Genomic DNA, 22,926 nt, shown 5'->3' on the forward strand with positions numbered 1-22,926 from the left:
GTCACACACAGACCTATTATATAATAATACAAAAATATTATTAACACCAACAAAAATATGTAAGTGCCTCACATTTACAGAAGAACTAAGCAAAAAGTATATAGTTTTGCATTGAAACGACCCCCAAATCCCATTGATTTATAAAGTTTCTCAAATAATGAACATTTGAAAGTATGCATTGTGAGTAACATTTGTTTCCTACCACCAATTTACTGAGGCTGAATGTTTACATCTTAAACTATATTTTTTAAACCTTTGACATTTAGTTTGAGGTTCATTGGAGATCCAAGTTACATCCCAGAGGACCGACCAGTACATCTATGCAATAAACTAAATCGCTTTTTTTTTTTTGGTATTGTGGCAGGTCAGTTGTCACTATACATTTGGTTTCTCAGCACTTTCTTTGAACAGTAAGTCCCGAATACAAGGTAGCCAGTACAACTATAAAGCCTCTCTGGTTAATTTCCAGGAATAACAAGAGGATGAGACACAAAGAAGATTTCAAACAGGAAACAGATGTGTTAGTTTTATTAAAATACATAGAAAACTACTTTGTGTGTTTCTTATATATTTGCTAGATTGCACAATGTATAGCAGCACATAGAAAGCAAATTTGTTTATAATGTATCTGAAAACCTGAATAAAAACAAAGGATTTTTTCAAACTGGTAAGCTTTGAGGTGAGGTGAATTATGTAAAACTGACTGAGATTTTCTGCAGCAGAGTGAATAAAAAACACTTAATCCAACATTAAAAGATACATTTTCACTCATAGCTAATTTCAGAAGTTGTGCAAAATTCTAGTGATAAGCTTACTCACTTGCAAGTGGATGGCTGTAGATTAATCTGTGATTTAGGACAAGTGAAATACAAGTGAGCTATGGATCAGTGATGGTGTAAAATACACTGTGCGTTATTAAATACAGTGTGGGTATTCCTTCTCTAAAGCAGAGTGAGGTAACAGCACTCATTTCTGTATGGTGGATAAGACTGTGACTTGGGTCTCTGCTACATTGTCTGCCCTGAGCAGGTGTGTTTGATACCTGCACTGTTATAGTGAGAGAATGGGCCTCTGCCAGTCAATGTAGTTTTAAATGTCATACTTGTCTTTCAGCTTTTTGCATTTTCCAACACTGTCACTTACATTTGGACTCTTGTATCACTACGCCAGACATTGTCAACATAGCCAACAGAGATCTCCATTTTGCATTACAACAGTTAGAGAATTTAACAAACAAACACATCACCATCTAACCAACCAACGCTTTGGACTATGACATTTACAGAAGTCGCTACTTGACGAGATCTCTGAAGTATTTTCTGTCCAGAGGATACATATATTTTTTTGATGATTGAATATAATTTGTATAGTTCTCTTAATTCAATACATTGCAAATATATTCTTCACTTTTTTCTTCACAAAACTTTATATTATTTGCTAAGAAGACACAACTCAAATATACATTACATATAAAATATTATAATATAATGACATATCTTTTTTTGTGTGAATATTGATATGAGGTGATTAGCCCTGTATCACCCAGTCTGTTATAGGGTTCTTATTCCGTTGTGCATTAGTTTTTGTGTTTTTTTATATCTCAAAAAAAGATCCATGAGGCTACCTCAGGGCCTGTAAACATGGGATGGAACAGCTGCATTGCAATTTTTTACTGAGGATGAGTCATTGCATGTCTTGTAAAAAATGTAAACAATAAACAAATAATGAATTTGGATAGAGTAGCCACCCACATTCTGGACTGTTTTGACGACATCCCTGCCAGGTGTATTCCTACTGGGCAGGTAGAGTTTTGATGGGTCGAGCGAGTGAGCTCATGTTATTGGTGTTGGAGGAAACGGGAGTGCTCACTGTCTTTGTTGGCAAGCTGCTTGAGTGTCCCATTGATTCTTCTGCTGCACGCAAAAGTAAAGTGTAGTTGATAGCTACTTCCTCAACTTTTCTTAACAGCTGTAGCCTTTGGGTTTCTGAACGAACTCCTCTGACCAATTTGATGAAGGTCTGAGTGAGTTCGCACAACACTTGAAAGCTGGCGGTGACAACGGCAAGCATACGTGTTGGACTTTTTTCAACACTCGCCACTCGTCGACAAGATGCTCTGAACTCTTTGAAGCGGACGGCCAGCTCCTGTTTGTACTCAGCAATCTGTGAGGGCTGAAGACGAGCCTCTCCCTCAGCTTGTGGGCTGTTACCACACTGACGTAGAATAGCAAGCAATTCATTAGCATCCAACTGGGCATTAAGGAAACCATCAGGCAAGCTGAAACTCTCCCCCTGTAGAGCCTGTACCCGTGCCAGGCTCCCTTCCAGTGTAACACAGGCTCTCAGGTCAATCTCTTGGTTATGTAGCTCTTCCTCTTCTTCCTCCTCCTCCTCCTCCTCCTCCACCTCTTCTTCTTCCGCACTGCAGTCCTCTGCATTAAGAACCTGGAGCGTTTTGCTTACTACAGGAAAGGTACGAGAGTCCAGCTCCATTCCGGGAAGGACCTGAAGGGGTATGGAGTATGAGAGCTCATCCTTCTCACTGCTTTCATCTGCTGCTTCACACTTTCTGTAGCAGAAACAAAACGAGCAGCATTTATCCTTGTCATCACTGTCTTCACTGGGCATGGTCAGCAGCACCTCGCTAGTCCCTTCTTTACTTTCACGCAGTAGCTCCTCGCCCTGAATGAAAAACACACCCTTTTTCCCCTTCCCCTCTGACTGGTGAGACTGAGTGTGGACTGGCTCTACTGGGGTAGGGAGCCTGAGTCCTGTGGCTCTCACTCTTTCCATCTCCTTCTCTAGACTCTTGGCTTTTGGCCTCACCTCAGCATACACAGGTGTGTTAGTGCTGTTATCCAGCTCTCCAATGCTATATCGCCTCTGGAGCTTCTTATATTGTGGAGCTCCTATGCAATCTGTTTGAGATGTACAAGTGGGCAAGCAGGAACCCTGCTCTCCTCTTGGCTCTCTTGACTCAAGGCTGGTAGAGCGTATTCGTGTGGTCTTTATCTCTAAGGTCTGAGGTCTCCTTGGAGCACCTTGGGTATGAGGTACTTTGGAGACGGCCGGAGGGGTTTTCGAAACAGGTCTTTCTCTGCCTCTGTGTTGCGTCTCTGTTGTGGATCCAACTGGTGTATCAGGTAGTCGCATGCCCCTACACATTCGCTTACAGTCACAGCTGCGTCGCTGCTCCCTGGAGATTCCTGGTGCTTTTAGGACAGGGCTGGTGCGGAGCTGGCAGGCACAAGGAGTGCCTGAGGGCACAGGCGAGGATCCCTGGGGAAAAAACTCTCCCTGGGATGACTTGGGTTTCAGCAGCTCTTCTAAGAACTCTAGCTCATACTGGCGGACTTTCTGCAACTGAGCCCTTCGCTCATCTGTTTCTCGCCGCATTCTAGCTGGGAACGTAGCTGAAAGAAGGTTCTTGAAGCTCAAGAAAGGGGCACTGCGTTGGGACTTTCCCTTACCACTGCTATGCTTCTTTGACTCTCTAGCTGGGAGAGTAGAGACTTTATCCACAAATGGGCTAGGTGTTGTTAGATCATCTAAAATAGGTAAGGATTTGATGGGGCATTTCTGTGACTCAGGGTGGGATTTGCCCTGGGCGCCCTCAGTCTTACTTTCAATCGCCTCTTTTTTCTCTGTCTTAACAGGCAAACGAGGGGAGTGCTTGGTTTGAATTTGAGGACTTGGTTTTGCCAAACTAGCATCTGCTCCTACTCTCACTGAATTTTCTTTGCTGTTAGCAAGCTGAAGGCCTTTGGCCCGAAGACGCTCATCATCTGTGGGGGAGGAGGATTGAAACACCACAATCTTCTGAACCTGTGGGTCTTTTAGTCTTAGTTGAGGCCCAGGCTCTTGTTGCATTGGGCATGTGCAGAAAAGGTCGTCAACTGTCAAAAGGTCTGTAGAGCTTGAAGGCTTCATGGTCTCAATAGAGGCAGTCTTGGCATCTTGGCACATATTAGTGGGAGAAATCTTTGCAGAGGCAGTTCTGTCCACGGGTAAGAGGGTAGGTAAGGCTTTGTTACTAGGGTCTGTACTAAGAGATGCTGTCGTCTTCACCCTTATACCCTCAGAAAGCTTTTGGCTCAGTGTCTCCCCAGAAGAATTTGATAACTTCTGATCTTTACTGACTTGAGCTGTCAGGGAAGAGCTTGAGACTTTAAGTTCTTCAGGCGACTTAGAAGGGCAATCAGGGGTGTTTGCTTTGGTGGGCTCAGAGCTTGCTTTCTTTTCTGCTTTCTGTTCAGTCTGAGTCTCTTGGTTGCCTCCCTGCTCTGTCATTACACTGAGTACGGCAGAGTCTTTACTTGTACTGACTTTAAAGGGAACTGTCTTGCTGAGGATTACTTGCTTGGGTGGACAGCCAGCACGGATCTGACCCACAGAGAAGGCCCCAGTTCCTATGGTCTTTGCAGTGCAGCCAGGGATAGCCAGGGGAAAGTCACGGCGGCAGAGGATACGTTCTTTGTTGATGTGGTGAGCGAGCAGGTAGGCCTGGTTCTGGTTCTGCTTCATAGCCGTCATCATCTCAGAAACATCTGTCAATTCAGATGAGTTGGTCTCATGTCCAGAGTCCAATGATGACTCAGGTGTGATGGCAGCTAAGACAATCAGCCCTGTAGAGGAAGGCATCACATTATAAAGTTAGGATAATCAAGAAACAACAAATGACTGATAATAACTCAAAAATAGTAATAAGCTTTAATATTATTTCACTGTAGTCAATTAGTTATTAAACCAGAAATGTGCAGTTGAATGGATTCATCCTAATCACAAGAGACCAAAACTCATTTTGGAATAGTTTTAATCTGTTCTGGAAATTAATCCTTCAGGGTCAGATTTATTATGCCCTTCCAGACTGAACTATGCACCAGTGGGCTTGCCTCACACAACCTAAAAGAACTGCAGTTCTTTCATGCATATGTGTGTGGGTGCTTGAGTAATAAGACTAGCAAATTGCCAGAATGAATAATCATTTTTTGGATTGACAAAAGGGGTTAGTTTTTGCAAACATGGACTTGCAATGTCTTTAAGACGCACAACATTCTGTAACACTCATATATTGTTGTTTCTTATGAAATAATATTTTCATCATCATTTTAATATTATTTTTGTTTGGTCAAATGTAATATCCTGTACAGTAGGAAGTTGTCTTGAACCTTTTACCTCTTCTAGTTGTACTACTTGTATTGCATTGTAACCAGACTACAGTATGTTCCTGCCATTTCACAAGATAATAAAAGATGAAGTACTGCAATATTTCTCCATAATATAATAAAAAAACAAGGCATGACTGAGGCTGTTGACCTGCAGTCTGTGTGGGCTGTTGAGGATGATGGGGGAAGTCCTCAGAGGCTGCCAAAGCCTCTAGGGCCTGTAAGGTGGACACTAGAGCATCATCAAGCTCCTGGGCATGATCTCGGACTGTTCTTGTGGCCACATTATCAATTAATGTCACAGGCACATCTTCCTTGGTTTGTGCGGGCTTTCCAGAGGCGACCCCTGGGCCGGCACTGGCTCGAGCCCTCCTCCCTCTCCTTTGGTCATCCTCATCTGAACTGTTGTCCCTGAAGCCAGGTGGTGGGGCAGCAATAGCAGGTGGTGGTTGTTGAAGTTTCTCTCCAACGCATTCAGCCTCATCCTCCTCTTCATTCCCTGGAGGTGGTAAGTGGATAAGGTCAACAGCACCTCCATCTCTGGAGGCACACGCACTGGAGCAGTGTTTCCCCGAGCTCCCGCTGCTGTTCACTGCTGGTGAAAGACCCTCTGCCTTATGCCTGGCTTTGCAGGAGTCACAGAAGTATCGTGAGGCTTTCTGGGATTGACTCATTGTTTGGGATCGTATTCTGAATCCTGCATTCTCCCCTACTGGGCTCTCTAAAACCCCTGATATTTCCTCTGTACTCTGCTGGGTTGGGTCTGACTTGGTGCGAGGCCGCCCAGGGGGCTCATGGGAAATAAAGTTTTCATTTATGTCCATTTCAGCTTCGGCATGTATTTGGAGCTCTTGAAATTGTTGATGTTCTCGAAGGTGGACGTGACACAGGCCTAGATGCTGAGGCTCGGCCGGAAGTAGGGCCCTTGAAGACCCAGGCTCCCTGTGTGAGCTTTCCCTCTCATCCCCTCGCCGCCCTCCACTTGGCAGGCTGGTAGCCACAGAACGTGGGTGAGCATGGTGGGAGCTTCTGTAATCTGAGGATAGAATTGTCAGAGCAGTGGAAAGTTTGAGGTGTTAAAAAGTAGTGGGGATAGAGAAGATCCAGATGGGAAAGCAGATGCGACAGCTGGTGGTCACATGGTGATTTCGCAGAGATGGATGTTGAAAGTTGACGTTTTTTGAGGTTGGAGGGTTTGATTCTGGTGGAATGTGATGGTATGATGATCCTTCCTTATGTGGACTACACGTTGAGACAGCAGATGGCAGAAGATATGTTTATGTTGACACTACTAAAAAATAAATGGTATACTAGCACAATGGGATTATAGTTGCACTTTGTTGCACAACCCTGATTGTACGATGAGAAAAAAATATCCTTGAAAAATGTAAGAATGCAGTTAAAAAAACGAAATAACATAACATCTACAATGTGTTTATAACTTGGGAAACAATTATATGAAGTTTCCCATTCCAATGAATCAAGACTGAGATGAGATGAGAGACATCAGAGGGCACCATGGGATGGTAGTTCCAGGATAACCTGGTTACTAATGATCTCAGCCAGTGACAAAGCAGTTCAATGTCCATGGAGACTGAACATAAAATTAAGATACCAAATATTGCCATACAATACCAAATATTGCAATACATGCAGTATGAGGCTGACAGATAGTCACGTATACAACTCTAAATGGGTGATGATTGTTTCATTAAAAGCTTTTTATGTATTTATTTTGTAAATACTTTCACATGCGATGAATATTGCCCAATCAGAGCCTGTGATCAAAATGCTCCCCTACTAGTCAAAAAACCCTTCAGACATACCTGCTTTGGTCAGCTGAGACTGACCAGGAGTCCTGAAGTAGATGGTCCGTTTAGGGTCTACAAACAGCTTGAAGTAGCCAGAGATCAGGCATGCAAAGTTACTGGCTTCAGGCCATTCCATGAGTAGGACCAGGGGCTGCAGGGGGTGGTAGGGAGGGGAATTAGGAGACTATTTAGGGAACAGGCAATGAGCATTGCCTGTTCATTTTGTAATAACTTGATACAAATTGAATATATTCAACTCTTTTTAGCAATCATTTTAGCATTTTAAGGTAAGTCAATTACACATTTTCAATGCTACAAAGTGTTGTGTCTTGTCATTGTCAGATGCAATGTAGTGTGAGTGTTTAGAGACTGTGTTGTAATACCTTGGCCTCATGGATTGTCACCTCCACACGAGCCACTCCCTGGTTCTCTCGGTAGAGCTGGACCTTGGCAACCCTACTAAACTCAGTCAGAACTGTCGTTAGGTTGTTTTTCAGGTCAATAACATGACTAATGCCATGTCGAGGACCCACCAGTAGTGATGTTGCTGATTGTTTCTCATCCTGTAGAATAATACAAGGGGTTTACTATTAATTGCCTTTAATTATTGCAGTATGTTGGAAATATCACATAATGCTTTATACATGTAATGTTAGGACAATTCCTAAAATGTTACACAAGTGCATTTATTAAACAAGCTCTTTGTTGAACAACATGTACAGTTTCAAAGACAAGGATAATTAGTGATGCAGAGAATTTAGTAGAAGAGATAAATGTGTATTCCTGTGCACAAAGACATGTATTACCAGTCCAACAGTGTTGAACAGTATTCCACCAAAAGGCGGGAGGTCGTTGAGCACACGGATGTACTGCAGCTTTCCTTGGAGAGGAGGGACCTGTCAACAGAATGATAAACAAGAAATGCTCATCTTTGAAATAGAAATGATCCTCCAGCTCTTCCAAAGTCCTCCTGGGGGCGCTGTTGAGCCACAGATGTGGATCAAAAGTCTTATGCAACAGTTTCCTCTATAAAGATGAGTGCCTTGCTACCCTAATACACATTACTACTTATCAAGCATGCAATTAAATACATTACAAATCTTTTTCATTAAAATCTTAATAGTATTTAAAGGGTACGAATTTGCAATGCTTGCAAAAAGACTCCACAAAAACATTGCCTAAATATTTCAAATATGGAAGTTGTTATGAACAAACCTTGTTGCCTGATGGTGGAGGATGCTGATAGGTTTTTAGCAACTGAGACAGACTCTTGCACACATTTTTCTCTTTGACCGTTGGAAGCAAAGTAAGGGGCAGGAAAGGCTCCAGTCCCCACTCTTTCCTGTCACGAGCAAAGGGAAAGAGGGATGAGTATACTCACAAGAGAAAAACAACACCGGAGTAGTTGGTCATAGTCCGGGGAACATGTCGCAACTCAGGAGACAAAGGGTTTAATCGTCCCGTGGGAAGACACAGTGAGCCAAGCTTACATCCTCTTCGGCTCCTTGCTTGACATAGTCACCTCAAACCTATTACAGACACAGTGGATCTGTTCTGCTTCAGTTGCTGTGATGGCAGAAACTAATTACTAGCCAGGTTGAGGTTTTGAAGAATAAATGAGCAAATAGACGGAGCTTCGTAATTTCACAAAGCAATGGATTTGCTGCTCTCATAACGACCCGGGGAAAATGATCCTTGAGCTATTTGAGTTTCTTTTCATCACTATTGGGATTAATTATTCATCATTGAGACATTATTGAATGAACTTCATTGTGGACAATATATGGTTCACATAATGATGTAAATGCTATATATCACCTTTTTGTCTGTGATTCCTCATAAATTCATTTGAAGCCTAATTGATTTTGTGGACTTACTCGACATGCTTGAGAGAGATCTTCTGATTAGGCCGCGCGGAGGACACAGTGATGTAGATATGGAGGGCAGCCAATCGTAACGTGATGTCAGATTTCCAGTCCATGCCGAAGCGCTCCTTGATGACGTCATTCCGACTCTGTTAGGGCAGGTTGAAATGCTGTTTTGTACACAGTTGATCGCAAATTGGAACAGTTATGCAATTCAAAGCATTATTTTGTAATGACTGGGAAAGCTCATGAGTTCAAAGATTGTAGGATTTTTAAGATGTTGTGAAAGCATTTCTTGTATAGCTTTACAAAAGGGCATTGTGTCTATTGCCCTACATTTTGTATCTGTAAAATCAGGCAGAGCCGTTGCCCTTCAAAAAGACAGCTCTCACACAGTGTCATAAGATTGAATGAAAACCTTTAAAATCCACACTTAATCCAGTGATTTACCTGTATATAGAGGTACTCAAATGCAGTGGGATCTCTTCTCAGGAGGTCTGCAGGGTCCTTGGGGAAGAAGCAGATGCGGAACAGACACTTCATCCCTTGGAAGTATGTTCTATGCACCACCTGAAGGAATAAGAATGAGTATAGGTGAACAGGGCAGCCTGCATTTATTAATATCAAAAATATAACAATAAAAAACGGATGAGCTACAACAAACGATACAACAGGAAATGTGATTTGCATCCAGAATCACACTTTCATCGGGCAAACTCATGACAATGTGACCGCTTGTTAATCCGACCAATAGAGGGGCAGTAGAGCCACACCACACGCAGAATTGAGCCCTTACAACATTTTTATAAACATATATATTTTTGTATTTACAATAGCACCGGTTTGTGGTTACTGCTTTCAAAAGGTTCATTTGGCAATCACAGATTTGATTTGATTCACACATATTTGACTCTAATTTGCCTGTGTTGTGTGTCTTACATGTGTCAGAGGCTGGTTGTCCTGCAGCAGATGCAACCTCTGATTCTGGTCAAGACCACCGGCCTCCAGCACCAAGGCAAAGTGCTCGATGTAGCGCAGAGAAAGGCGATCCTGCAGGGAGGAGATCACATCCTGCAAGAGGAGACATGGAGAATGATTCAAAAACATTTCCACGGTAAGATTACATTCTACGACAACAACGTTTTTTTTGTTGTAAGTATGGGGGTTAGTTTTGCCGTGAATTCACCAGTGTTTGTGTACAGTAGTGTGTCAAATTGAGATCTGTTTTGGCTCTTTCCTATTATATCAGATTTGTCATGTTATGCTATGGAGAGTTTCCAGTGTTATAATTTACTCTTCATCCTTTTTAAGAAAATCATGTCTGCACAACGGGAGTGTTACGGGCAAACGTTTGCTCTTGTGCAAGCAGAGAACATTGTCTGAAGGGAAATTCACAGTTCATCACATTCTTATCCAGGCCTGACGTTTCATCATTTATTTGCCCTCCATTAGAGGGATGGATATAAAATAAGACTCTAATGTAGGGATATGTTTTGTAGTTTGGGTTTGAGTCTCAGTGTGGATGCTCATTAAGAGCTGAAAAATATGTAATAATTTGGTTTGCTCCCAATCAATTGAATTGGCCTTTTTTTATGTGAGCTAAACTACAGCTGTCTCCGAATATGCAGTTTCAACAGTATTGACCTGTGTGGTTTGCTTTAAAAGACTCCTGGGGAGGTTACAGAATGCGATAGATTGCAGCCTAAAAATAGTGCATGAAAGCTTCTTTAGTTGACACTCAGTCTAATTAACTTTACTACTGGGCATCCTATTGTGCTTTTTTTTATCATCGATCTTGGCCTTCTTATTATGCTGAAATTCCATTTAATTAGGCCCACACTTAGCTTCCTCCATCTCTACTTTAAAGTGCTGCTTTATTTCTCCTGTTTTTCCTTTCACTTTGCCCCATGAGCACTGGAGAGATTTCTGAAATCTAATAGAGTCTGTATAATGAGTCCGTCACACTCATCTTAGAGGCTGACATAGAGACAGAAATGACCTCCGTCTGACTGAATTCATTACGGTGAAGTTTCTCAAAATGAAAGCTCTTTTTTTTCTTTTCTTGTCAGAACAATTCAAAACATAATTTTGATATTTGTCTTGAGCTATTTATCATTATCGTGTCCCAGACGTTGGTGATATGCAGAAATCACATGGACTTTGGTTTGAATGATAATTACTCCACATGATGTTTTTGATTAATGATTATATTATTTCAAAAGCAATTCCATAATATATCATGGAAAAGAAACCAAAAATGTACACCAGTATGCTCTTTTTTGTTTATTTATAATATGAGGCTTCGTTTTAAACATACAGTAATTGTTTTTGCCATCTGGGCGCAGCAAGCTAGGCTGTAACCTTAACATATCATCACCTTTTTATTTGATTTTCAGAAAAAACACTTTACTTCTAGCTCTGATTTGGTCCTGAGAAATCTAGCTGCTTCTAAATGCTCCACCGGTTCAACAGCTTCTCTCTGACTTTGCCATTTGGTGCTGGGCAGTTGAAGTAGTATGTATTTCCCGTGTGTGCAAATCTGTAGTGAATACATACCCTAACAGTGGTTCGGCTATCAAATGTAAAGGACTTAATCTGTCCATTCTCCAAGAACACCTTCAACACATTTGGTATGAGTAGCAAGGAGTCGTCCTTGAGCATTGTCTGGAAAAGATGGAGGAAGAAATCAGCTTTTGTAGTTAACAAATAGATGGTACAAGTGAGGACAAAGAATATTACTTACAATACAAACACAATATACCTTTCACTATTGAGGCAACAACAAGATACAAAAATAGAAACTAAAAATAAATACTTTTTTTTTCTTGATTGTGACGGAACAAAGAAGAGATGAGGGGACATGCTTCAACTGATCTTTTGAACGTGTGAGAAAGAGCAAAACTGTGCCTTAGGATGCCCACCCCCATGCATCGTATCAGCATCAAAGAAGAGCTTATTCAATTTCTCCAGTCTATCAATTCACTGTGCAAGCAATGCGGGGCAAGTTGAATGCTGCGATTGAAAGCATGCATAACGGAGTTTTGTGAGGGGAGGCATAAGAGGAGAGGCTCGATTCAAGGTTACTGCTTTTACTCAAATTGTTGGAAGAAAAGTTATGATATGCAGTTCAGTTCATTCTCGCTAAAATGGGATGTGACGGTCATTCTCTCCTGATTTTTTAATCTTGCTGAGGGCTTTTTAACAACATTACTCAGTTCCTATTATGTAGTTTGAAAGGAACACAGTTGTGATCAGAGGGAAGGAAGGTATCCTAATGTAATATGATCGGCCTAAGGGTTGTAATGTGACACAGCAAGGATAAAGCCCAGATGAAATCATCCATGATTTCAGGCCAAAAGAAAATCACTCCCTATATTTGTTTGTTTTAGTTTTTTGTATGTGATGGTTGGATTTGTAAGAACAGAAGGGAAGACATTACTTATGAAAGTAAAGGGATGTGGATTCATTGCAACAAAATATCTCAGAGAATGCACTGTGTCGAAATGGAGAGCTGTGTCCACAGCAGATGCCCGGCAGTCTGTTTTTGGAGAACTTAAGTATTCAGAAGGCTACACAAGCTGTTCCTTTGTGCAGATTGGAAGTGAACAGATCTTTCTCTATACTACAGAATTAAAGCGAGGGTGAACCAATGACGACACGGCACACACAGGTCTATCACTTTCTTTGACAGGCCTCTACCTATGTTCTTATTGTGAGGGTGAGCTGCAGCCAATTTGTAACATACAGGGAACGTGTTAAGAGAATCAAATCCAAGCTCAATGCCATGGCCTCATCTCTTCCCCTCTTTCCTTTTCCCAAAAAACACCACGCTAGCTGTTTAACACTGATAAGTCTTCAAGTGATCAATAGCAGCCTCTAATTGTCTTGCCATGCGTTGAGCCGTGGTGGCTCAAACACCTGATCACTTTTATCAGGTAATCGATGTGTGCAGTGTCTTGCTTCATACATATTTATTCCTTTATGTCTTCATCACACATTGGGATAAAGTGAAACCCAAGTAACAAAAGAGATGTATTCAGCTTGTTGATACGTCATTTAAGTAAATTGGGATCCTTATAGCTCTGCCCTGTGCGTTTAGGTAAGAGTGGACACCAACTGTAAAACATTTCAAATGCCTTTAAAAAAGAGGAGGAATTCAAATCAGTCAGCGGAGCAATTTATTCGGGACCAAACCACTGGACCAAAGGCTCACTCAGACACACACAGGAGAGGATGGAGAGAGGATACTGGAGGCTTTTGCTGATCAAACAAAAATAAATGCACAGTGGGAGATAGAGGGACAGGGCAACAGCATGAGATTGCATGCACATGTCACAGGGAGACACGAGTAGCTGAACTTACTGAGTCTGGGTCGCTGATGGACACTTGCTCTGAAAAGCGCACTTTAGGCGGGTTGGTTCGCAGGCGGGCCTTTTTGGCTGCACTTATGAAGGCAGACTTAGGTGACTGAGGATAAACAGAGAGAGAGGAACTATTGAAACAGCTTGAAAGAAGAGACGTAAATGAGAGAAAAGCCCCTGTGACTGACAGCGCTAAAGAGACGTGTGTCGGCTAATGCTGCTGCAATGCGACAACCTACTACATGAAACTCAACCTCTAAAAGTTTGAGTAGTTTTTCATTGCAGTGCTTGTTGGTCTGAGCACAATTAAGATGTAATAGACAACAGATAGATAGGAACTGCTGCAAAACTCATTAATACAAAATAAATATAGGTAGCTAAATACAAAATTGTATTTGACTTTATTTGGATATTAATATTGTTTTTTCATCTTCTAAAAATATCCAGTTCAGTTAGTAAATAAAATACTCTATTTCTGTTTCCTTAACATGGCTGGCTGCACATACACCTTGTGTAGGTGTGATGGAGCTATTCTGAAAGGGTTTCCTAGAAAAGAAGTTACTGTAATGTGTAGGTCTGGTCATGCATATTAATGTGCTTCTTAGGGTTTCTTACAGCTGGAACATAACACCGATAGTGTTTGTGTGATTCAGAGCGACAGGGAAAGTATTAAGACCGATGAAGAGTACGAGAAATCTCAAGGGAGAGGAGCATGAAAGAGAGTGAGTGTCCCAGTATACTACCTGATGGGGCTGCAGCACAGCGAGAAGTATAGTCTCTTTGCAGCGTCTGTGGAAAGACAAAAGAGAGTGGAGTGTGTTAGATAACACCACGGAGAGCATTGTTTTGGAGAGCTCCTCCAGGTTTATATCTGCCCTTTCTTCGCTGCCCTTCAGCTGGAGAAGGACTGTCTGATCCACATATTTGTGTTGATGTAACACATCACCAGCAATAGGAAACAGCTTGTTCCTTTTGATTCACCCCCTTAACCCATATCCTCTTCACTATTACTTTCACTTTCCCGTGTTGCTGCTCCCCTCCCCCTCCCGCCCTCCTGGGACAGTAAAGGATGTTACCTTACAAGGTCTATGACTCTCTCTCGGGGCGCGTCGCTCACCGTCTCTTCGTTAATGGCCAAGATCTGGTCTCCTGGGAGAAGCTTGCCAAAGGAGGGGCCGTCTGCATATGAGAAGGGACAGCATGCCAAGTCACATACATGCAGTTAAAAGGAAATTGGAGTTAATTGGAGTCTTCATGTGATCCCTCTCTCACACACAAACACACACACACACACACACACACACACACACACACACACACACACACACACACACACACACACACACACACACACACACACACACACACACACACACACACACACACACACACACACACACACACACACACACACACACACACACACACACACACACTCACACTCACACACACACACACACACACACACACTCACACACACACACACACACACACACACTCACAGACACACACACACATACACTCACACACAAACACACACACACACACACACACACACACACACACACACACACACACACACACACACACACACACACACACACACACACACACACACACACACACACACACACACACACACACACACACACACACACACACACACACACACACACACACACACACACACACACACACACACACTAACCTGCAGAGACGGAGCGTACAATGACAGGCCTCTGGCTGCCTGCAACGAAGCCGAAGCCTTGGGTCGGGTGGCGCTGTATGGTGACCTGTCGAGCTGAGGCAGGACTCAGGGTACCACTGTCCGTACCATGTTGGCTCTCCTCTAACATTGCAGAGCTGCAGAGTATACAAAACACAGATTTTGTAATAAAAGAATAAAACATATTCTTGGAAATCCCAAAGGAATTTGCTGTGAGAAGTGTCAGGGTCATGTGTAGCACACTGTACCTGTCACATGCGTTCGTGTGTCCATCCTGGACCTTGGCCATCCCCTGAGAGGAGGGATCAGCATGGGACAGGGTCGCACTGCAATGGTCTCTTTCTGCTTTGCAATCATTCACCTGGACAAAAGAAAGGAGAAGACAAGGGATGCAAGGACATAAATAAGTGACCCTGCTTTCTCCACAGCATGCAAAAATTCCCTTTGTAGCATTTTCAAAGTTACAATCGCAGAAGCACACTATCGCACAAAACAAACATACAGATCTTTTAAGATTATAACCCTCCAATGTCAACACGTCGGCTCCTCACAAAATCCTGCAATCCCGTGAAGAATCTCACAGAGCACAAGTACAAATGTAGTTATTTGTATTGCTAAAAGCACCTGACATTGGAGGCCTGCCTTTAGAAGAGGTGCAATTACCAAGGACCTATGACATAATGCACATAGAGCATGTCTAACAGAGAAGTGTTTGAGTCTGCCAGCCTCTCTAAGTGTGGACCAAGCTACTGCTGTGAACCACACATGCTCTTTTACAGATGCCTGTGTGGGAGGCAGTGAAAGCAAGATTACTGAAAGACTGTGAGTGAGTGTGTATGTGACACGTGGGTTTCTGGGTTTGTGGCAGAAAAATCACTGGAAAAAAGATTGAAAAGGATTGTGTGAGAGCCAGATATTTATGCTCATAACTGTGATCTAGGACTCTGATGATTACTGACTAAAGATGAGAGACCAATTGTGATATAAATGGTGCAGATGGGCTAAAACAGAAAGACACATATAGCGGTGCTGTTGTTATGCAGGGGTACACTGTTGAGAGCAAACACCACGCTAAGTGGCACGGGCAGAGAACAAACGGCCAGGAACAGGAGGCTGAGGCACATTAGTCAATAGCTTAGATTCATATTCTTGTCACTTGTTTCTGATTAGAGTGGCTTATGGGGAAGCATGGCTCATTTACAATTCCAGTGAGGCATTACTGATCTCTACCTTGTATCATGGTATCAGATGAGGGTTGATGCGTCACAGATAGGCTTCATATTGAGCTCAGTCCATGACTAAAAAGCCATTACTTTACGTGTGCTTTGAATTACAATTGTGATAATCATTTCAAAAGATTAGAATTGAGTAAAAATGTCTCTATTCAATATTCAGCTGACTTACTAAGGATCCAAGGTGCACAGTGTTGACAAATTACGCGGCACCAGTTGGTTTTGCCTATGAAAAAGATAAGATGTTTTTGATTGAGAATGATTATTTTCTCCTTTGACTCTTCCAATGGATTCCGACAGAGCATTTCTCTCCCCATTTATTCTCCTCCGTGCTGTCCTTCTAATGTCTTCCTCTTTCCTACCATCTGTCTGCCTCTCCATATTCTGGAAGGACATTCTGTTGGATTTACAAGGAGGTGCCAGTGACTAGTCGTTTATCAGGTGTCTGTTATTATGAATGTGACTAACTCCTCAGCATCTCTTCCCAAATTCAAAGGAGACAATACATGACCTTGTTATGAATATCTTCTACCCCCACCTTGTCTATTAATTACAAAGCCATTATTGTATTTCCATAGTTCCCTAGTCTTTTTTGTACGTGTCAAAGCTAAATGGGAAAACTGAAATATAGCCACCAAAATCGTCTTTATTCAAGCCTACGTAACAGTTAATGAATCAGAGGAATATGTCCTCCTTGGTCTGTTTCTGTCCACATCCTCTGAGGATGCCACAAAGGATTTACAGCTTTGAATTCTTCACTTAATATACAGATAAGTTTTGGCGTTCAGAATAAGAGATGAGAAGGAAGTGAACACGGGAAATAAACGAAGATAGGCGTGGGGTGCTGGTGGGGTTTTCATTTCTGCAAAGATAAACAGCCATTCCACAGAGGGGCAGACCTTTGGTGGGGAGAGGACACCGAGGAATTCTGTCAAGAAATGAACCCCAAGGGCATCGGCAGGCCCGCACGTTGCTATGGCTACAGCTCGGTAGCTTGTTGAAGCTCGGGTGCATGGAGGGATAGTGGGTGGATTAGAATAGTGATGTGGCTGCTATGAGAGAGAGAGAGAGAGGAATAGCCAGACGCTATTCCATCATCCTGCAGCCACTATGGCAAGATGCCAATATTTCGTCGGGCGCAAGAGGTCAGGGTGTTAGATACCTGCTCTGCTCCAGAGTCCCAGTCTGTAGCGGCTCACCAGGCCACAGGGTCTGGGAAGAATGACCTTTTACGTATAAACCTCCCAGTCTTGCATTCTAACATGGCTATCATTATAATGGAGGGACAATGCGTTTCATACAGCAGCATTCCTAAATCATTTCGTTCCAGGGATCAGCTGACGATGTCGATGTTGATCCATCATTAACCAGTCAGTCTGTTTTACCCGCTCTTAATAAATATAAGGTTTATCACGTTAACCTTGTTGGTTCAACTCTTTGCTCATGCTTGAGGCAGTAGTTTGGATTCAAACAGTGTTTCTTAGAATCTAAAACCATTGAGAAACTGAGTGGCTGAAGTGTCTGTGCTACAGATAGGAAAATAATTTGATTTTTTTTTAATAAATGACATAACTGTGCAGGTTATTTTTGGAAAAGTCTTTGGTATATTGGTTTGATGCATTTGAGACTTGTGTTTGTTATTCATGCACAATTAAATGCATTTGATTTACAATCGGTGTTTCAGATACCTTTTAAACCCATATAATGGACTTTAATAAACAACAACACAACATTTCTTAACCCAGTGCAGCATTCCAGATTTTTTTATTCACTATCAGACATGCACTTCAGGTCAGCAACAATGTATGTTTTATAAACCAATAGGAATATCTTCCAATTCTTAAGGTTCCAAATGAAAGCAATAACTAATTGCCAAATGTTCTCTGTAGATGCAATTCCAGTAATCTTGTTTCTTTGGTATGAATTGCCAGTAAAATACAGAAACACCTCAACACCATTAAAGTTGTGCTTGGCTTGTGATGGGCTCTACAGGAAATTTGCCGTGAAAGAGGCAAATTAATCTAGTCTTAGTGCAAAAATGAAGGACATCTTTGCCATTGTGAATGCAAATAGCAAAGCTGGGGCCCTGTTCCGGGAAATGAGACATACCACTTAGAAACCCTGAGGAGAGGGTACAGAAGTTGCCTCTCCTGTAGCCATCTCACATTTTACTACACTCTACGTCCCTGCTGCAAGTATTAAGCATTTGTCTCAGACTATATCACCCAAATAAAATATTGTCTATTCATAATTGTAAAAGTGTTTTAATAACTTAATCTTGCTGAGAACTTAGACGTTATTACTTAGTGGGGGTGGAGTAGGTTTACATTGTTAGTCCTAATTTATGTCTCACTTTTCTAAGCAAGTACAAAAACATGCTTTGTAAAACATTTATACATTTTATTAAATGCATTTACAGGAAATATTGTGCGAAATATAAGGAATGGTATAATGTTTGTACTGCAACTAGCTATATCGGGGATTATCGAGAGCTTGACCAACATTGATTTATGCATTTAGGGTAAATTAATGCAACACATGCTACATAACTAATGCTTAATTAGTTTAGCTCATTCCCACATGCAAATGTTGCGGCTTAGCCTTTTGGATGATGCATCTTGAATGTAGATTCTTAATCATGGCTTAATAGGAATTAAAGACTCCATTCCACTGACAATTAGCATGGCACTTCCACACGGCACTGAATTATCTGGCCTATTACCCTGTTGATGCTTGAGGAATTTTCACTTATTTTACTGTTGCACTAATTGTTAATCTTTCCGATTAACCGTGTCTGGTAAATGCCTGAATTATATATTTTAATTTGAATCAGAGATTGAATCAACAGCAGAAACTTGGGAGTTGTGATGCACTAATTGGAAATTGACTACGGTATGTTATTGGATCATCGCCTTGAGAAGCCAGACAAAAGGTGAGAGCTATCGCCGATTATTTATGATGGAAAACAGACAGAGCTTAGATCCTTGAGCTTGCTAAATAATTCATGAACTTTAGAATGCATCAGCGTAGGCATTTCGTCATTACAATTTAATATCGGTGTTCCCTTGAGGAGTTAGTGCCACCATAGTTGTATATAGCTCAGTTTGTTGTGTAGAAAACTGATCTGAGTAGATTGCTGCTTTGTAAGCTGAAGCTATTTATGGCAGCGGGGATGGCAGTAATCCTTTGGGTTGGTTATGGTCAAAGTTAATAAGATAGCCAACAAGGTTATATCCACGCTAGCTACATGGCACAAATGTCATCAGGTGTTTTATAGTTTTAATTAGCAAATGTTAGCATGCTTACACACGTAACCACGATAGTATCCCCCTTTCTCTCTATATCCCTATTACCAAGGCTTAGGCCTATTAGTTGTTTGTTTTATCCATAGTAGATTGCAGTAGTGATGGCAGTTTGACACTGAAGCTTCGATAAGTGCTTCAAACCCTGGACTTCCTATTCCATAGAAGCAATGCTTCGAAGCTTGCTTCAAATCACGTGACATATGACGTCCGATGCAGCAACTGCTTCATTTCCTGAATCAACTCACTGGTTCACGGTCCAATCACGCGATTCAATGCACTGCCTCGTCTCGATTCTGACAGGTGACAGGTTGAAACAGTTTCTAATTTGAGCGCTTCAACACTTTATAACCGCTCTAAACAATGCGCAATGTGTGGGTTGTTGTCGTAGTTTGCGTTGGTGCTGTTGAGTTGTTGTTGGTATTGCATTTGTATTGGATCATTGTAGAGCAAGCCAGGAAGAAAGATAGGTCGTTCTGGCTCGGGAAACACTTCAAAATGTGGAGAAGTTGTGAAAAAAAAGACAATTATGAGTATTAAAAAAACTGTTTGAAGAATAGATAGCCCAGTGGATAGAGCCGGCGGCCCGCATGCGGCGATGTCCTCCGCGCAACTGGTTCAAATCCTGGAATGGATTAACTTTTAATCATTGCCCGCTTTTCAACTTTAATACTATAACTGATAAAAGGCCCTCTCCGGCCAAACAAATGCAAAATAATAATATAGGCTACCTCAATAAACACCTTTGGGTGTTCCCCATCCCACATAATCACCCCCTGCCATAATTACACAAGCACACCCAACCAATGCCACATTTTCCTGCACTCTCTTCTCAATAACCCAATACACACAATTATCAATCTTTAATTGCAAATAGAAAATGATATTCAGTCTTGTGTGTGTGTGTGCATCGAATATTTTTCAAGGCAAATATACTTTAAACCCGCCTTGCACTTCGCCAGGAGAGATCGCTGTAACTGAAGCTTCGAGAAATGAACCCATTTCCGACACAATTGTCCAAGTGGTTCGAAGCTTCATTCAAAGCTTCATTTGCCCATCACTAGCTTGCAGACATATACTATCCTGAGTTTGTTTATTTCTTGTAATAGGTTAAATTACAGATCATTCGATCATTATAATTCAAATTAAACCCATTATTAAGGTAGTTAATGTTTTTTGGGTTTGATTTACTCTCTTTGCTACTTACCATACCCACCATGTGTTTCAGAGACCTAGGCCCATTACCAAACAGCCCCCTACACCCTACCCCTACACCCTACCCCTCCGTTTGCGCGTTCACGCGGAGGGTCCGCCATATTGAGGGCTGTTCCAAAGCAACGAGTGTGGAGCGGTGTGGAGGGGGAGTGGGCTATCAAGCCCTCAAACAGCGAGTCTGCAGCGGTGCTGACTTGAGACCGGTCTCTACCTGACCGGAGTCATGCTGTGTGTGTCCGTCAGGAAACACGCTGTATACAAGTAGTTCCAGCAAACATCCACTGATAAACTGCGATGTCAACAACCTCATGATAACCTCATATGTTTTAACTTAGGATCAAACCTGTGTTTAGTCTAGAAACAGGTAAATGTGTGCATTTTATTATAAAGTTGTGTATATTTACAGACTGTTGCAAAAACTAAGAAACTTATAAACATCAGGTTTAAAACTAAAAGAGCTTTACAAACACAATGAAATATGTTTGGAGTTTTATTTGAGTTATTAATTTACATTTTTTGTCTAAGAAATGCTGATTTGAAACCGTTACATACAGTTACGGCATTCCCTGTTTCTGCCGGAGAGAGGGGAGGCCGTCCCAAAGCTTGCTGCTGTATTTACTCCCTCCATCACTCCGTCACGGAGGGGGTAGGGTCGAGAGAGTGGTTTGGGATTGGGCCAAAAAGTTGAGGTGCCCATCCACTTCCTGTATTTATAGGTGACATCATCAGTGATGTGCTGGGTTAGACCACGTATGGAAATGGGTAAATGATGTAGTTTTTGATGGTGTTCTGTTGATGTAATATCGCAAATGTTTGTTATATAACTAGCAATGAAGATGTGTTTCTACTTGGATTTGAGTAAGATGGGATAACTTGTTCACTGTTTCAAAGAGAGGTATTGGATGCAGGAATGGTCACCATTGAAAAAGAGGTCAATGATCTCAATGGGTTTTCACCTGAATAAATAAAGGTTTTGAATTGAATTTAATTTAATTGTTGATTCAAGCATCTATTTAAGCAGCTGCAGTTTGGCTGTTAATGAGGTCGGATGTCAGTGTGTAGCTGTGTGCACATCAGTTTTGGTTATACTTAGTTGTGTTTTGTTGAATTTCACTCAGTTACAAGGAGTTAATGGTTTGTCTGTACCCTGAGGCTGAGACATCACAGTTTGCTAATGGAGGATAGCATTCCAGGCTAACAGATGCTTCTCGAGTAACTCTCAGAACTCTGTTACTACAAGGAGAGGATGGAAAAAGGCTGCCTGTGAAGGACATCAGCCAAAAGCTCTTCCCAAAGAAAATGAGAAACTCTACATTTGAAAAGCAGGCTCTAGCTCAAGCCTTATCTACTTGTTCCTCGTGGGCCAACATTGGCCCGTATACATTCCTCACAAAGTGAAAAATAAAATGTACTGATAGCATTGCGGCACGACAACAGGACATTGACAGCACACATAGAAGGCAGATCAGAACATCACAACAACAGCCCCAGCTCACAGTGCGCACACACAGACCGGAGGACAGTGAGGTACTTTGGTGCCTTTTTTAAATAAAAAAAACCCCTGTTTGTTATATCTGGACAAAGTTTCTTAAATGTGCCTCCTTCCTTCCTAGCCACTTCCTTGCTGTCAATTAATTAATTTGAGTGTGATAAGGTACTATAATAAATAGGAGCGATGGTTATTTATGTGATGCTTAAGCAGGGTCAAGGGCTTGATAATAAATAACTCAGGTTGGAGTAAAGCCAGACAGTTAAACAGGGACATGTATATCTGGGAGAATTCACAATATTGCAATGCAGACAGAATATTCCAAAACAAACAGTTATTCCTATATTAACTACCAACATAAATACTGTTTGTATTTAGCTGCTAATTTACACAAACAAAGTCAGTTTTGAATTGCTGATGTTTAAGTGTAGTGTTTGCCTGTGTTTAAGACTTCTTTCTAGCAGTAGGGGTTGTGGGAGAAAAATGCAACGTAATTCACTTTTTTGTGCTTTGTATCTGCTCCTTAAGAAGATGCATACCAAACCATAGCTGAACATATTTAGGAAAGGATAATGCAGCATCAAATATTGTTTTAAAAAATATTTAGAAAATCACTGCTTTATCTAATTTAACATTCATATTTATGTACTTCTCATTCGATCAATGATAAATCCTCCGTCAGCCTATGCGAAGGCTGCCTACATTTCATATCAAATGCAGCAAATCCTTGAATCTGCCAAAATCCCGTTAGGATTGTGAA

At 41.7% G+C, this 22,926-nt stretch overlaps 1 protein-coding gene and 1 long non-coding RNA gene across 10 annotated transcripts in view; one reads left to right on the forward strand and one right to left on the reverse strand.

Annotated features, from left to right (window-relative positions):
- Positions 1-22,926, forward strand: part of LOC307031000 — a 141,588-nt gene that overhangs the window by 2,827 nt on the left and 115,835 nt on the right. For both annotated transcript variants that reach the window (XR_013805847.1, XR_013805848.1), the window contains exon 3: positions 9,790-9,955. This is a non-coding gene — a long non-coding RNA (uncharacterized lncRNA). The remainder of the gene's footprint in view (positions 1-9,789; positions 9,956-22,926) is intronic.
- Positions 512-16,830, reverse strand: frmpd3 (FERM and PDZ domain containing 3). Of its 8 annotated transcripts, none has more exons than XM_079667673.1 (16): positions 15,431-16,830; positions 15,177-15,289; positions 14,911-15,065; positions 14,279-14,381; positions 13,946-13,991; positions 13,204-13,308; positions 11,398-11,505; positions 9,781-9,912; positions 9,292-9,411; positions 8,854-8,990; positions 8,192-8,318; positions 7,783-7,872; positions 7,360-7,539; positions 6,992-7,127; positions 5,317-6,201; positions 512-4,625 (listed from the first exon to the last, which is right to left on the reverse strand). In XM_079667673.1, exons 2-16 carry the CDS (start codon positions 15,215-15,217, stop codon positions 1,792-1,794), a joined length of 5,199 nt encoding a protein of 1,732 aa, XP_079523799.1. In that variant the 5' UTR covers positions 15,218-15,289; positions 15,431-16,830; the 3' UTR covers positions 512-1,791. The 8 variants fall into 8 exon arrangements, with proteins under 8 accessions (XP_079523799.1, XP_079523798.1, XP_079523796.1 ...); XM_079667672.1 differs by having other exon boundaries at positions 6,992-7,160; XM_079667670.1 differs by having other exon boundaries at positions 6,992-7,160; positions 14,911-15,289.

This window comes from Notothenia rossii (assembly GCF_949606895.1).
Source record: "Notothenia rossii genome assembly, chromosome: 3".
Lineage (NCBI taxonomy): Eukaryota > Metazoa > Chordata > Actinopteri > Perciformes > Nototheniidae > Notothenia > Notothenia rossii.

Coding starts and splice junctions, on each gene's coding strand:
- frmpd3 (XM_079667670.1), bottom strand. CDS start 15,217: ATGGCCAAGGTCCAGGATGGACACACGAACGCATGTGACAGGTACAGT. Junction 11,506..13,203: donor CCATCAGCGACCCAGACTCA/GTAAGTTCAGCT, acceptor CATCTTTTCCAG/ACAATGCTCAAGGACGACTC. Junction 9,913..11,397: donor ATAGCCGAACCACTGTTAGG/GTATGTATTCAC, acceptor CTCCTCTTGCAG/GATGTGATCTCCTCCCTGCA.